Source organism: Mauremys mutica, chromosome 14, assembly GCF_020497125.1.
Source record: "Mauremys mutica isolate MM-2020 ecotype Southern chromosome 14, ASM2049712v1, whole genome shotgun sequence".
Lineage (NCBI taxonomy): Eukaryota > Metazoa > Chordata > Testudines > Geoemydidae > Mauremys > Mauremys mutica.
In genome coordinates, this window is record NC_059085.1 from 11,563,088 (window position 1) to 11,578,554 (window position 15,467).

Consider the following 15,467-nt stretch of genomic DNA (forward strand, 5'->3'; position numbering starts at 1 on the left):
ACAAGGGATCCAGGTACATTTAGCAGAGACTGGTGGGATAAAGGATTACAAGATATCAGAGCTACACTGGGAGTGTGTGTAGATTTTCTCTTTCTCATATGAAGGGACTATTATTGCAAGAAAACCAGGAGGAAATACCTGATGGACCAATTTTTTAAAAGGATAAATGGAATGACCTGGGTAATTACAGGCCTGACATCAATCCCAGGCAAGATAATGGAGCAGCTGATATGGGACTCGATTAATAAAGAATTAAAGGAGGGAAATGTAATTAATGCAAATCAACATGGGTTTATGGAAAATAGATCCTGTCAAACTAACTTGATATTTTTTTTGATGAGATTACAAGTTTGGCTGATAAAGGTAATAGTGTTGACATAATATAGACTTCTGTAAGGTGTTTGAATTGATACTGTATGACATTTTGATAAAAAACTAGAACAGTATAAAATGAACATGGCACACATTAAATGGATTAAAAACTGGCTAACTGACAGTTCTCAAAATGCAACTGTAAATGGGGAATCATCATTGAGTGAGTGTTTCCAGTGGGGTCCTGCAAGTATTGGTTCTTGACCCTACACTATGTAACATTTCTATCAATGACTTAGAAGAAAACATAAAATCATCACTGATAAAGTTTGCAGATGCCACAAAAATTGGGAGAGTGGTGAACAAAGAGGACAGGTCACTGATTCAGAGAGATTTGGTGTCACTTGGTAAACTGTGCGCAAGCAAACACTCTGCATCTTAAAATGGCTAAATGTAAATGTGTCCATCTAGGACAAAACCTAGGCAACACTTACAGGCCGGGGGACTCCATTCTGGGAAGCAGTGACTGAAGAAGTTTGGGTGTCCTGGTGACTAATTAGCTGAACATGAGCTCCCAGTGTGATGATGTGGCCAAAGAGCTAATGTGATCCTGGGATGCATAAACAAGGGAATCTCAAGTAGGAGTAGAGAGTTTATTTGGCACTGGTGTGACCACTGCGGGAATACAGTGTCCAGTTCTGGGGTCCACAGTTCAAGAAGGATGTTCATAAATTGGAGAGGGCTCAGAGAAGAGCCATGAGAATGATTAAAGGATTAGAAAACATGCCGTATATTGATAGACCCCAGGAGCTCAATCTATTTAGCTCATCAAAGAGAAGGTTAAGGGGTGACTTGATTACTGTCTATAAGTATCTACATGGGAAACAAATATTTAAAAATGGGCTCTTCAGTGTAGCAGAGAAAGGTGTAGCATGATCCAATGGCTGGAAGTTGAAACTAGACAAATTCAGGCTGGAAATAAAGCATAAATTTTTAATGATTTTTAATTTTCCAAGGGTCATGGTGGATTCTCCATCACTGACAATTGTTCAATCTAGATAGCATGTTCTTCTAAAAGCTCTGCTCTAAGAATTATTTGGGGAAAGTTCCGTGGCTTGTTTTATACAGGAAGTCAGACTAGATGTCCATAATGGTTCCTTCCAGCCTTGGAATCGATGAATATGCCATTTGCTACAGATATTATATTATGCAATTCCTTAGGATCTAGAAGGCAGAGAGATGTTTTTCATTCTTCTCTCTAAAGAGGGGAAGACTCTAGCTTTTTAAAGGAGATTGAAACACACACAAAATACTCATACAATTACCTCAAAATCTTCCTTGGTTCATCTTCTCTTGTGAACTTGATGAGTGATGTTGCCTTGGAGCACAAACTGCACAGACAAGACCACATGAGTTTAGGATACAATGCGCTTTGGACATGTCTCCAAAGGGCCAGACTTTTAGTTTAGGTGCACAACTGCCTGTGCAAAATGTGCCTGAAATTGTGTACCTGATATGTGTTTGCATTTAGCATGTGTTTGCATGCAACTGTCCTAGGGATTCACTGGGTTCAAAGCCTCTAAAATGAAAACTAAACAGCAACTAAACAATAAAGCAAGAACATGCTTAGCAGATTTTAACATTGAGCAGAATCGGTATTGCCCATGGACTATACTTTTGTCAGGCATGAAAGAGATTAAACAAAGAACCCAAACTCAGTAAATCAAGGATTATTTTTGGCAACGTCACACAGAATTTAGAGAATTCTAAAATGTAGGTCTTTTGAAAATTCGGAGCTGAATTTTCAGAGAGCAGAGGCAGGCTAGTGCCCATCAGAAAATGTACATGCATCCGGGGGAGAAGGACCATTTGGCCTGGGCCTCAAGCTCAAAGGGGGCCTCAAATTTAGACACTCGTTAATTTTTTGGCATTTGATAAATTTCACGACTTGTTTTAATGCACATCCCTATGGACCAAAATGTGACACACACTCTCAGCTTAGAGCTGCAAATTTAAGCAAATAAAAGATATGCTTTGGTAAAAGACATTTTTTTTAATTAACGGATATAGATTTTGTCATATTAAAGAGTTAGAAATGTTCATAAATGTTAATAAAAATGTATCGGCTCTGATGGCACAAGATGAGACCGCGTCCTCCCAGCTCAGCGGATTATATAACCAAACCACTACTAGTGGCTGGTGCTGGATCAAGGGCATATTGAAAGAGGCCTCAAAAGCTGGAAGTGGCCCAGGCCTCTCTGGACCTCTGAGAGGGCCTGCATGCATCTATACTTGCACACACAATGCCCAGATTTGCATATATAAAAAAGGACTTGCACCGACAGAATAAGGTAATGGCACAGCTAACTTCCTCATTTGCATATCCAAATGTTCATTTGCATGCACAAATTTACATTTTGTAGGAATGGGTGCCTGCACACAAAAAGTTACGTTGGCTGATAATTCGACCCTTACAGTCAATATATAAACTTTAGGATAATTAAGTGAGAGAAAAGAATGAATGACAAGAAACCATACCTGACTTGAACTTCTGTTACATTTCTGCATGTGGAGAGGGTGTCAATTAGATGCAGAACTCCATCCTGAGATATTTTGTTATGGCTGAGGCTACAACGATAGAACATGATGATTCATGTAGTATTAGAAATCTCAGTTACAGCTACTGTTACATTTTGATGCAATTTGGTGCGGTCAGCGTAAGGCCATGGCTATACAACAACCAGCTACCCATGGCTGCCCTCTGCCAGCCAACTTGGGTTTGCGGGGATTTGGGCTGCGGGGCTGTTTCATTGCTCTGTAGACGTCCAGGCTCGGGCTGGAGCCCGAGCTCTGGGAGCCTCCCACCTGGCAGGGTCCTAGATCCCAGCCTCTAGCCCAAGCCGGGAAGTCTATGCAGCCCGAGTCAACTGGCATGGACTGGCGGGGATTTTTCTTTGCTGTGTAGACACAGCCGAAGAGTCTCGTGCTGCCATTTGAGGAGAATGAATATTTGCAAAGAGACACGCAGAGTTTTCAAACCTGTGAGAGACTAAAGGGTCTGTATCCCCTTCAATGCTTGTGTGTACCGACAATTATGCCTAAGATATTATGGCAAAGTCCCTCCTTCACGGCACTGGCATAACTGCACTTCAGTGACAGTCTCATGCCTTTCGCATGCATTCACGTGTTGGGCAGCATCCCCACCATCTCAAGCCATGTTAGGAGATGGGACTTGCTGCTGGGAAGTGTCACTAAAATATCAGCTCTCGCTGAGAGACTCGCCCCACTGCAGAAATCTGCTGAATGAACCGGTGGAGACTGGAGCTCTCTGTTTATCTGCGGAACGGGCACAGCTCGGGTGCCAGGCGAAGACTCCAGCCCGCAGGGGCAGCTGCAGTCAAACTGCGATCTCTGGACATTCACAGAACTTCCTCCTGTTTTGTGGACTTTCTCTGCCCTGTGCAGATTGGCTGTTTGCTCCAACCCTTCCCCGTCCCTCCTCTCAGTGTCTCTTCCCATCACTTTCACTCCACACGTGTCCCTCTTACCCTCTTTTCTCCTGCCTTCTTCCGCTCACCCTCGCTCCCAATTCCCTTCCCTTTTCTGTCCATTTCACACATCCCCTTCTAAGTAACCCGCCCAGGCTTGTGGATCTACCCTGATCTGGCTGACTAACATTTGCTGCCATCCCATTGCTCATGCTGCTGTTCCACCTTTCCCCTTGTCTGTCTTGTCTATTTAAGCTCCTCGGGGCAAGGACCGTCTCCTGCTCTGCGTCTGCACAGTGCCTACCTAGCACAAGGGGCCCCCGTACTTGGCTGACCCGAGGCACTACCATAATTAATAATAAAAGCTTCACAATACAGCCCTACCGAGGGCCTGATCCGACTCCCACTGAAGCCAGTGGAGAGACTCCCATCGATTTCACTGGGTTTTTGACCAGATTCTACATGACTCACTCCTGACCTGGAGGGACCGCCAGGAACAGTCCCTGGGGGCAGTCCAATACCCACAGCACCACTGAATCCTTGGCCTCTCCAATGACCCAGGACAACAAGGGTGGCCACTAGTCCCACACGTGCTGCTATTTTTTAGGAGGTGAATGCCTCCCCACTAGGCCCCTCCTGTCTTCTGCTGCTTTTGGTGACGAGCTCGAGAGCAGGTACCAGTGCTCCGCGCGAGTCCCCAGGTTCCCAGGGCGCTTTCTTACTTCAGCAAGCGGGAAACGTGCACTTGGAGCAAGCGATCCAAGAGGCATCTCAGCCCCTCGTTGCCGAGCTGATTCCCAGAGAGACTGCAAGGGAAGAGAACAAGGTGAAAAACAACCAACCAAATTCACATGTGAAATTCAAGCCAGAGCGCTCCTCCCTTGCCGAGTTTCCCAGGTACTGCACAGCCAAACAGCGCGGGCCAATGCCCTGCCCAGCACCGCGTGGTGGAAACTTGAACGTGAGTGTTCCACAAAATCGATTACTTGGATTATCTACTAGGAAGTTCCCATCCTGTCACTCAGGTCTCTGGCTAATGGAGCAGAATAATCTGGTACCCTCTTGACACATTACACAGCACAGATTGTCTTCAACAAAAGCTCGAGGAGTTTGTTCAGTGTATTAATCTAAAGGCTCACATGGTGGAAAGTATTTCTTACAATGCATAAAACAAGCTGCCGATTTACAGACAATAATATTACCTAGTTCTACAGCCCTTTATATCAATAGTTCTCAAAGCACTTCACAATCTTTAACATCTCTCTCCACACAGCACCCCTGTGAGGCAGGACAGTCCTGTTAGCTCCATTGTACAGATGGGGAACCGAGGCACAGAGAGGCCCAAGGTCACACAGGGAGTCTGGGGCAGAGCAGGGAACCGAACCCAGATGTGTTATGAACTGTGGGTTTTAAACCCGGGCTCGCAGAGTGGCTCGGGATCATCTTGCTCCAACCCTCCACCCACTGGCGACTGGGACTCCTGGAGGCCCAGCTCACATAGGAGACTCCACCCTGGGCCTGACTGGGGCAACACCGGAGATCCTGATTGGTTGCCTCCTCTATTTAAGGCAGAAGAAGGAACAGGATTGGATGTTGTCCCTACAACTGGGCTCCATCCTGCTTTGGGCTCCTCATCCAGTGCTACCTGCTGGTGTCCCCTGATCCTGACCACCTGGTTTCCTCATTCGGCCTGATTCCTGGTGTCTGACTTGTGGTTCATGATCTTGGCTTCTGACCTTCTGGTTCTGAACCCTGGCTAGTGCGGGGACCTGCCGCCCTTTCCACCAGCCCCCACTAATCACTAGGCCTAGCTGCCTACATCCTAAGTCCCACACTGCACCTTCTTTGGTGCATTTCATGGTATATTCTCAATTGAAGGGGCCAAGAACTGTAGCCATTGGCTAGCCATGCGCAGCTGAACAAATAAAGGCTGAGTTTGTTTACAGTTCTTCAGGGCAACTGGAGCATTGGAAAGCAAAGGGATTTTACACACACACGCTGTCATAGAAAACTACCTCATACACCTCACAGGGAGAAACCCGAGATAACAAAACTATTCAAGTCCTTTTACCAATTGGGGTCTGATCCAATAACTCAGCCCCATTGATTGCGGTAGATGTTTAGGGTGCTGAGCACCTCACAGGATTGGGCCGTAAGGGCCGGATCCAAAGCCCAGTGACGTCAATGGCAGGACGCCCAGTGACTTCAAGGAGCAGTGGGTCAGGCTCTAAGACAGTGATGCACATTAGTCCAGAGCAGAGTGGAAACCCCTTGTTCCAATTGGAGGGATCAAGCTGTCTCCTGGGGACACTGTGTACCAGGGAGCTCCACAGATCCCCACAGATGGAGGGAGTATGGGTGGGACCAGGTGAGTGGTCCCTCCGGGTCTGGGTTAGGCCACAGAGGAGGCAGCGCAGGGAAAGCTCGCACGGCTTCTGCCTGTGCTATTCCCGTTCTGAGAATATATTGAGGAGTTCTGCCTCCCGGCTGGCTGCCCCAGCACCCTTCACCAGCAATACACTCATGTGCACACTCAGATGTTTCCACACACGGCAGACTCCAGCAGTCACTTTGGAAAAGAAATCCTCACGCGAAGTGTCGTTTTTGAGGACATCGCATCCCACACTTGCTACTGACTGTTTGCTAGCTCGTTACGCTTACCCAGGGGCGGCTCTAGGAATCCCGCCGCCCCAAGCAGGGCGGTGCACCACGGGGCGCGCTCTGGCGGTCGCCGGTCCCGCGGCTCTGGTGGACCTCTTGCAGACATGCCTGCGGAGGTTCCGCTGCTCCCGCGGCTCCGGTGGAGCATCCGCTGGCATGCCTGCGGGAGGTGCACCCGAGCCGCGGGACCAGCGAACCCTCCGCAGTCATGCCTGCGGGAGATCCACTGGTCTCGCGGCTCTGGTGGACCTCCCGCAGGCATGACTGCGGAAGGTCCACCGGAACCGCCTGCCACCCTGCCGGCAAAATGCCGCCCCAAGCGCGCGCTTGGCGCGCTGGGGTCTGGAGCCGGCCCTGCACTTACCCGCCAACGACAGACCTAGAACCCAAATGGCCAGCTTCTGCTGGCAGCCACACACACATTCAGTTAGGTTGTGACCCGCCATGACTCTGTTACATAATGGACTCTTACCGGGGGAGGCACCTCTTCTCTAACAGATCAACTCCCCTCAGTAGGTATCATGGGTTCCTTTCACTTCCCTCTTTGTTTATATGCTGTTAGATACTGGATATACAGACAGAGTGAGCCTACAGGGCTCCTGTGTATGAAGACACCTATCTCTATCCACCCAGCTTTCCCTCACTGGCTCCGTTCACCTTCCTTTCAAGGCCACAGTGGAAAGTCAAAGCCCACTTACTCCAGTTCCGCAAGACGACCACATTGTTCAAGGATTCGGCAGAGTTCCTCAACCTCGTTCTGCCCGATGCTGCAGTCAGTTAGCCTGTTTGAAGACAGACGAGTGAGATAGAAACAGCATTTGAAATAGATCCCGAGAAACTGCCTCACACTGACTTAGCCTCCGCACTGAAAGCTACAGATTCCCAGTCGCTTGCTTGTACAGCAGTCTAAGGGCAACGCCTGCATTAATGAACGAGACTCTGTAGCCCTGCCATTGATTTTAAAGATCTTTGCAAATATTCATTAAGCCTCAACACCTCTGTAATGATTATCCCCATCTTTCAGGCAGGGAAACAGCTACTGAGACGTAATACCCACATTTACAAAGATGGTCACTGGTTTTTGGGTGCTCATTTTCAGACACCTTGAGCCTGACTTTCAGAGGTACTAAGAACCTCCTGCTCCAATTAATTTCAGCAGGAGTTAAGGGCACTTTTGAACATCACACACAAGGGTTCTTCAAGCTGAGAACCCAGAATGAGAGGCCACTTTTGAAAAATTGGCTACTAATGACTTGTCCAAGGTCACATGAGTCACTTGCAGAGCTGCAGATAGAACCCAGGAGTCCTGACTACTAGCCTCCTGCTCCAACTGATAGATTACAAGGTGTTCCAGAAATACACCCTTCTTCTCATGAGACTGGATCCTGGACTTTTGCACAACATGCACAGATACATGGTGCTGCCCATGCAAGGAGTGGGAATAATTCTTATTCCTGATGTTAAAAATATCAGTAAGGATTACATTATTTCAACAAATGGTAACATTTTAGAAGCAAACTTATAAATAAATAATGTAAGGCCCGACCTGCAGGATGTTTCTTGGCTTTCTATCCTCCCCGCTAAATGCAAAAAAGCATTTTCACTTGACCTGTAGCAAACACAAGCAAAAATAGTCATTGCATCCGCAGCCACATTCTTCGAAAAGGACAAGGCTCTCAATTCCATTGGTTGGAATTCAATGATGGCTGAGTTTTGGGGGAAATAGGAGGTCTCAGTTCCTCACCTGACTTCTACTTCTCTGATTCGCTCACACAGGTTGAGAGAGTTGGCCAATAAGAGAGTGCAATTTGGTGAAAACTTGTTATTCCTAATACTGGAGGGAAAAAAAATGAATCAGTTTTCATCTTCAAGGAAGGTTGGTTCCATTCACGTAGGACTTGACGGTCACTTCCACAAACTCAGACACAGACACAGACACGAGAGGGCCTGGTTTCCAAAACTGCAGGTACGGCACTGTGCTTGCCTTTGAACAACTAGACTCTCCACTGCATCAGCTCCATTATACTGCTGTAACTTCACTGACGTAAAGCTGGAGTAACACGGTGGTGAATCAGCTCCCTAGCCCTGGTCTACACTGGGGGAGATCGATCTAAGTTACGCAACCTTAGCTACGTGAATAACGTAGCTGAAGTCGACGTACTTAGATCTACTCACCATGGTGTCTTCACCACGGTGAGTCGACTGCTGCCGCTCCCCCGTTGACTCTGCCTGCACCTCTTGCCGAGCTGGAGTACAGGAGTCAATGGGAGAGGGCTCAGGGGTCGATTTATCGCGTCTAGACTAGACACTATAAAATCGATCCCCGCAGGATTGATTGCTGCCCGCCAATCCAGCAGGTAGAGTAGACATACCACTAGTTTGCATGCGTGATTTATTTTTTTATTGCACCTGCAAATCCATTTTCACGTGTGCAGAACAGGTAGCTACACGTGCAAGCGATCCATTAGATGGATAAGTGGCCATTTACATCTACACAACTGCAGCAGCTCTGTGTGCAAATGAGTTGCAGATATGCCCACCTACACGCTTGGAAAGTGACTTCTAAGTGACTGATCTCCAGTGCTATACGGCAAGTCAGTGTCCAAGCTTGGGTCAGAATTCAGGACCTCCTAGCCCTTGTTTCTTCTCTTAGGCATTTCGTGGTAGGCTAACCCATAAAGGTTCAACGTTTGTGTTCTTTTTGGATAAGCACCCAGGAGCCTGATGCAAAGCGAATGGAAAGACTCCCAGTGACATGAATGGGCTTTGGATGAAGCCAAAACTTATGAGGCCCAGTCTACGCTACACAGTTTTGCTGGAGCATGAAAAAATACCAAAAACCCTGCACCCCCAAAACGGTCACAGCTATCCCGACAAAAATCCCAACACAAGTCTGCCGACAGAAAAGTGCTTCTGTCAGCTTAGCTAATATCATTCGGGGAGGTGGTGTAGTTATGCTGGAGGAAGAACTTCTTCTGACAGCTTTCACTGTGTCTACACTTGGGCAGCGTTTCTCAAATGCCAGGGGATTTTTCTGCAGTCACAACAGCCTCCTGGGTGGAGATGGGGTGGGGGAGCAGCGCCCCCTCCCTGCAGCGCCCAGGTGTTGCTCCTGGCTGCCTCGGTGTTTGCTGGCACTGCCAGCAGGGGATCAGCAGCCTGCACCACACAGCCTCCGTATTCTGGACAGCACCTCTGGACAGCACCTCTGCAGACACATGGGACCAGTGTGTGTCCTCGGAGGCTTTCGGCTCTAGGCCCTGGGCTCCGGCTCTGGGCTTCAGCCCGGGGTGGTGGGGCTCGGGGTTGGAAAAATGTTCAGAGCGGCCACCAGCGAGGGTTGGTGGCCACACTCTTCGGCCACCAAAAAGTTGGTCTGAGAACCCCTGCACTAGGGGGTTCTGCCAGCATAGCTATATCAGCCAAGGCTTAGGGTAAACCTGGCCTGAGTCCGCAATCATCGGGCTGGAAATCATGAAAAAAATAAGTGTGGAACCTCCATCACTTTTGCTTCCTGATGTAAATGCATGAGAACCGTCTTTCTTGTAGCATTTCAGGATTTGGGGATCTGGTGGCAGCTAGAAACCAAGAATGGCATCCAATCATCTCAGTATCTTAAAAAGAGGTTTAGTTTGTGTTTGGGTGTGGAAATAGGAGCGGAATTGGGGTGAGTGCGTTTCTGAGTATTTCTGGACTTGGTTTGCTTTTCCCTATGTTAATGAAGAAAGACGCAATGATTTATTAATGCTGGTAGGACATGCCGCAGCATTACAGCTTTCAAAATGAATATTTCATGACATCCATCAAAACAACGGCCCCAAATTTTACCTCAGTAGCTTCAGACTGTGCAAAAGTGGTAGGGATATTAGCAGCCTTTCGATGCTTTGATCACTCAGCGCATTTCTAGATAATCTGCAAAGCAAGGGAGAAAACACATTGCAAGAATAGAAATGATTAGCAAGCTTCACAGTTAGTGGATATTAAAACAATATATTCCTGTTGAAAAATACACACTCGGCTCAGAAATCCTTGACTTCCAAGGTTTAAGTTTCATTTACTGGAATATGGGAGTTCAAAAAGAACAGCAAAAGAAACTGTTTAGAAATGAAAATGACTGGATAAGTTATGAGAGACCACTAGCTTCTAGATCATTTGTTTTAAAAACATCTCTATGGGCTGGATGCAGAGATCACTGGGTAAGGGTCTCTACACAGGAGACCAGACTATCTAGAACTGGATCAGAATAGTCCTACATGACCGTAACCACCTCTGAATCTAGGATAGGTAGGGGAACAGAAGGGTGTGCCAGCACTGCATGGGTCCTGGGGAATTTACACACAAATTATAGAGTTCCAGGAAGCCAAATTCTGTTCTCAGATATACTGGGGTAAAACCAGAGTAACTCTCCTGAGGTCATGTCCAGGATATCGCAGGGAAGATACTTGTATATTAATATCTGAATTAAATTCACCTATGGTGCAAAGAGCCAGTTGAAGACATAACACTGCACTGTGTGTGAGGCCAGGGGGAAGAACCACAGATGGAGCAGTCAGACAATTCTCTTCTGCCTTAGGAGGGGATTCCGTGCTGAAGGCTGCAATGGGGGTGAGTCGTAAGATTTGCATTTACATGGAGACAGAGGCCCCAAACACTCCACGCAACTAGCACCGGGGGCTGAAGGCAATACTCCCAGCCTACTGGCGGGAGTAAGAGCAGTTCTGGTGGGAGGAGGGCATTCCACAGTCTTGCTCAGTGACCCTGGGTTGGGAGGATGGATTTCATCACCCCAGGCATTCCATCTGCACAAAGCCTAGTTACTGCGGGCCACCATCGGTTTTATACAGGTGGATTTCACTTTCGCACAAGACAGCCTGGCGTACAGACACACTTACACAACACTCGGCACTTACTCAAGTTCTGTTAGTCCAGCGCATTTTCCAAGGATCTGGCAGAGCCTGTCCATGTCCTCGGGACTCATGGTGCATTCCCTAAGACTGAAGCAAACCGTGTACTCAGGATCCTCAGATTTACCTTCTACAGCAGGGATGACATGGGAAACTCCATCTAGACCTAAAGCCTCATGTTTCAGGACGAGCTGCTAGCCGGGGGTTCAAAGCCAATCCCAGCCCTTCTACCTACCGCCCTGCTTGCGTCACAAGTGCATTCAGGTGATGGTTTTACTGTTCTAAACCTTCTGGGCCAGATCCCCAGGTGGTATAAATGTGGGTCGCTCAACTGACTTTGGTGGAGCTCTGCTGATTCACAACAGCTGAGCATCTGGCCCCACGTGATCATCCCACTTTGTGAAGAGACTGAATGGAGCTGCCTCCTTGGCAATACAAATTCCTTTGGGAATCAGCACTTGTTTTCCCAATGTCACTCGCCTTCTCAGTTCCCACGAAATAGGGCCGGGCGTATTGCTCTCTCGCTGCATGGGGCTCCCTTAATGAGCATTAGGGTTACATAACGAGGGAACGGTGTTGTGAGAAGGCATCTGCTTTTCCCTACAGATGGGCCTTTCCAAGGCCTTCTCCTTAGCTGGCCTGATCCCCCACTGCCTCACACTCAACAGTCATTTACACTTGTGCAAAGGGAGCGCAAAGTGCGGGCAGAACACTAGTGTGAGTAGAGAATTCTGATTCTCACTTTCGCAGGTATAAATTACTCCGTGAGAGCAAAGCAGTGGGGAATCGGGCCCTGTATGTCTCAGTCAACTGAGATATGGGAAAACAGCTCCAACCAAGCCAAGACACGTTCTATATAGCACGCTATACTGTTTTCTTAGCAGACTTGCTCATTTGAATTATGATTCTCTGTGTGTGTACAAGGGAGGAGTAGCATAATACCCTATGGGCCAGATCCTCAGTTGATGTTAATTGTCATTGACTTCAGTGGAGCCATGTCAATTTATATCAGCTGAGGATGTGCCTCTATAGACAAGTATTTCAGGCACCTAGATCTCTTTTAATTCCAGTGGTGGAGGGGCTGGCAAGGTGATGTCCCAAAAGCAAATCATTTAGAAAGATCTCCCCAAGAATGCTGTTAGATTTGGAACAGCTGTGGGCTCGATACTTCCCCCACCCTTTCTCTCCACCTCTGCCGATGCTCTGAGAGCTGTGACTGACCAACCACAGGGGTAGAGGGCAGCTGTTCCAATGGGAAGCAGAATCTAGCACCCTCTCTCTCTTTAGGATGAGAACTAGTCAGTGCATGGAGAGACCCTCTAAGGAAAAACACTTGGAGATGAAGTGAAAGCAGCAGAGTCCTGTGGCACCTTATAGACTAACAGAAGTTTTGGAGCATGAGCTTTCATGGGTGAATACCCACTTCGGGATGACGAAGTGGGGATTCACCCACGAAAGCTCATGCTGCAAAACGTCTGTTAGTCTATAAGGTGCCCCAGGACTCTTTGCTGCTTTTACAGATCCAGACTAACACGGCGACCCCTCTGATACTTGGAGATGAAGGACTCCCAAAGCCATCATGACCCACGCTTGGCTCTTCTGACGTTTCTAAATGAAAAAACGGGAGCCAGAACAGAAAGTTGCCATACCGAAAGCAATGGTCATTCTCTAAATGTTGTGGATGAGCCGGGAACTTTCCTGCAGATCTGGTACTGCTGTTCCTGAGGACAGAGTTTTTGTTACCATTTCAATTGCACCGAGTGCGAAACGCTATGTTGTCTATGGGTAGCTGACTCTCCATGCCTCAGTGCAGTGGCCTCACACACCAGCCTCCCCGGGCCCCGCAAAATGAAGCACACATTGTTCACAGGAGCGAAGACTCATGCCACCCCTCCAACCCCAGGGGTACCTTACATCCATCCAGCGCCTTTGGTCCGGTGGCTGCCCAGGAGGAAGTCAACTCCCATCCCCATCACCCACTGCTGACCCTGCCACCCCATCCTGCACGCTCCCGGCTGCCCACCCCCATCCATGCCACCCAGCTGCTGCCTGCCTCCACTATTCCCAGCCAGCATTCAGAGCCAAAAGGACCCCTGATTTTGACACCCCGCGGAAACCACCCTATTGCAACATGGCCATCTCGCTGCTATGGGAATGGCACACAGGGAAATGCTTGGACAGGGTCTTTACCTGACACTTTCCCAGAAGGTTAAATGGACCGACTGAGCGTTTCCCAGGCTGTAACCAAAAGAGAACACCATGAACACGCAGTCAGGAGAGGGGTGCTCACGTTTCATGGACTGCAAGGCAAGGTCACGTGTCTCGAGCTTCAGCGCTGATGGGAAAACACAGCAACAAGAGCCCCAAACATACCTGATGTCTATTGATTTAATGTGGTCCAGGGCCGATAAACACTGAGCTAAGCCAAACACAGCACTCAGCGATATCTGATTGCCACTCAGCCTAGAGGAAGAGATGAAATAAAACCATTATTTTCAAAGGATTAGATCCTGCTCCTCATTATCATTAATGATTTATACAGTATCAGAAATGGTCCTTGCGCTGAAGAACTTACAGTCTCACTGCAGCCGGGAGCGTGCTTCCCAGCTTGCAAAGACAGACACGTGCTAGCTCTGCTCAAGCTAGTGCACTAGAAACCGCAGTGTAGCCAGGGAAAGCACAGGAGGCAGCTCGGGCTAGCCGCTTGGGTACAAGCCCACCTGGACTACAGGCTATATGCCCGCACGGCTACTACAAGCCATCACCCACACTACCCCTGTTTGCATTGCTATTTTTAGCACACTAGCTCCAGCCAAGCTAGCGTGTGTGTGTCTAGGCGAGCTAAAAAACACGCTCGCGGCTGCAGCGTGGGCATACCCTAAGGGCCTGACGCGCTGCTGCTGTGCACTGCCTGTCCTCATTTCCATCTATGCAAACGTAACTCAGTCCAAGCGAGTGGTACACAAATTAGATGTCAAACACGCCCATCCCCTAGTGTGTGAGTGGGAAATTCCAGCATTTCACACCTATTTTGCACAGGTTTAAACAACTATCCACAAGGTAAGTCAAGGGTGGGAATTAGGCCAAATGTTTTAAACAAGCTACATAATGACGAATGATCACTTACTTCAGGGAACTCACTGCCTTCAGCTCCGGAAGGAGTCCAACCAGCTTCCCGACACCCTGGTCTCCCAAAGAGTTATTTGACAAACTAGGATTTAAAGGAAGATATTTATTTTTCATTGAGAAGATAAATATGGTCTAGAGATAATACTTAAGGTCCTGCCATGAGTGCAGGGGTCTGGGCTAGATGACCTCTCGAGATCCCCTCCAGTCCTGCAATTCTGTGATTTTATGATATACATGGTCTGCTCCCTTAATGTCAGTCCTCAAAGGGCAGAGCACTGGCATCCTCGGATGCAAATCAAAGCCGCAGGTAGCTCATCCAGTCTCCTCCTTGCTGTTTTTTGTCAAATAAGTTGACGCACGGTGGCTTATGTCAGCCCTACTTTGTAGCATAGCCCAGGCTTCAGGACTAAAACCTGGAGGGCACAAGGCCACTGACGGGATCCGGAGCATTGCAACTCTTACGCGAATCCAGTCGAGTTTCCTCCCACTGACAGGAGTAAGTCCACTGAAGTCAACAGTTACGCCAGTGTGAACGAGAGGAGAACCGTGCTCAGAACTTCCTCATCGTCTGATGCCTATTCAGTAGCCTCTGGAACGAGCTGGTACTTCTCATCCCCAGAGGTCAGACAGCCACATCCATCAGAAGGATCTCAAATTGGCCCTCGTGTTACCAGGTTCAGCAGAGGAACCCAGGCATGAATGAGTCCCAAACAATGCAACTTTTCTGTTTTGCAAAACTTGTTGAGGTTTCAAGATCAGGTTTCGTTCTGATGCTGAAGGACACTGAGACCTTCCGAAATTTTGACCAAAAATAAATGAGAATCCGAGACTCATCCCAGAACAGCTTGGCAGTTAAGGCACTTGCCAAGGATATGGAAGGCCCATGTTTGGAATAGGCTCTCGAATCTGGCTCTCCCATGTCCCCGCCAAGTGCCCTAACCAGTCTAGTCTAGATCTCTCTTGTTCTCTCCCT

General features: G+C 48.1%; 1 protein-coding gene across 1 annotated transcript in view; it reads right to left on the reverse strand.

Moving 5' to 3' along the window:
- Window positions 1-15,467, reverse strand: part of NLRC5 (NLR family CARD domain containing 5) — a 79,672-nt gene that overhangs the window by 21,286 nt on the left and 42,919 nt on the right. Inside the window, exons 18-29 of the mRNA XM_044987676.1 lie at window positions 14,493-14,576; window positions 13,739-13,828; window positions 13,556-13,603; window positions 13,015-13,086; window positions 11,372-11,455; window positions 10,290-10,373; window positions 8,206-8,295; window positions 8,008-8,070; window positions 7,160-7,243; window positions 4,523-4,606; window positions 2,851-2,940; window positions 1,638-1,703 (exon numbers count right to left, since the gene is read on the reverse strand). Coding sequence (XP_044843611.1) covers window positions 1,638-1,703; window positions 2,851-2,940; window positions 4,523-4,606; window positions 7,160-7,243; window positions 8,008-8,070; window positions 8,206-8,295; window positions 10,290-10,373; window positions 11,372-11,455; window positions 13,015-13,086; window positions 13,556-13,603; window positions 13,739-13,828; window positions 14,493-14,576 — 939 coding nt within the window. The remainder of the gene's footprint in view (window positions 1-1,637; window positions 1,704-2,850; window positions 2,941-4,522; window positions 4,607-7,159; window positions 7,244-8,007; window positions 8,071-8,205; window positions 8,296-10,289; window positions 10,374-11,371; window positions 11,456-13,014; window positions 13,087-13,555; window positions 13,604-13,738; window positions 13,829-14,492; window positions 14,577-15,467) is intronic.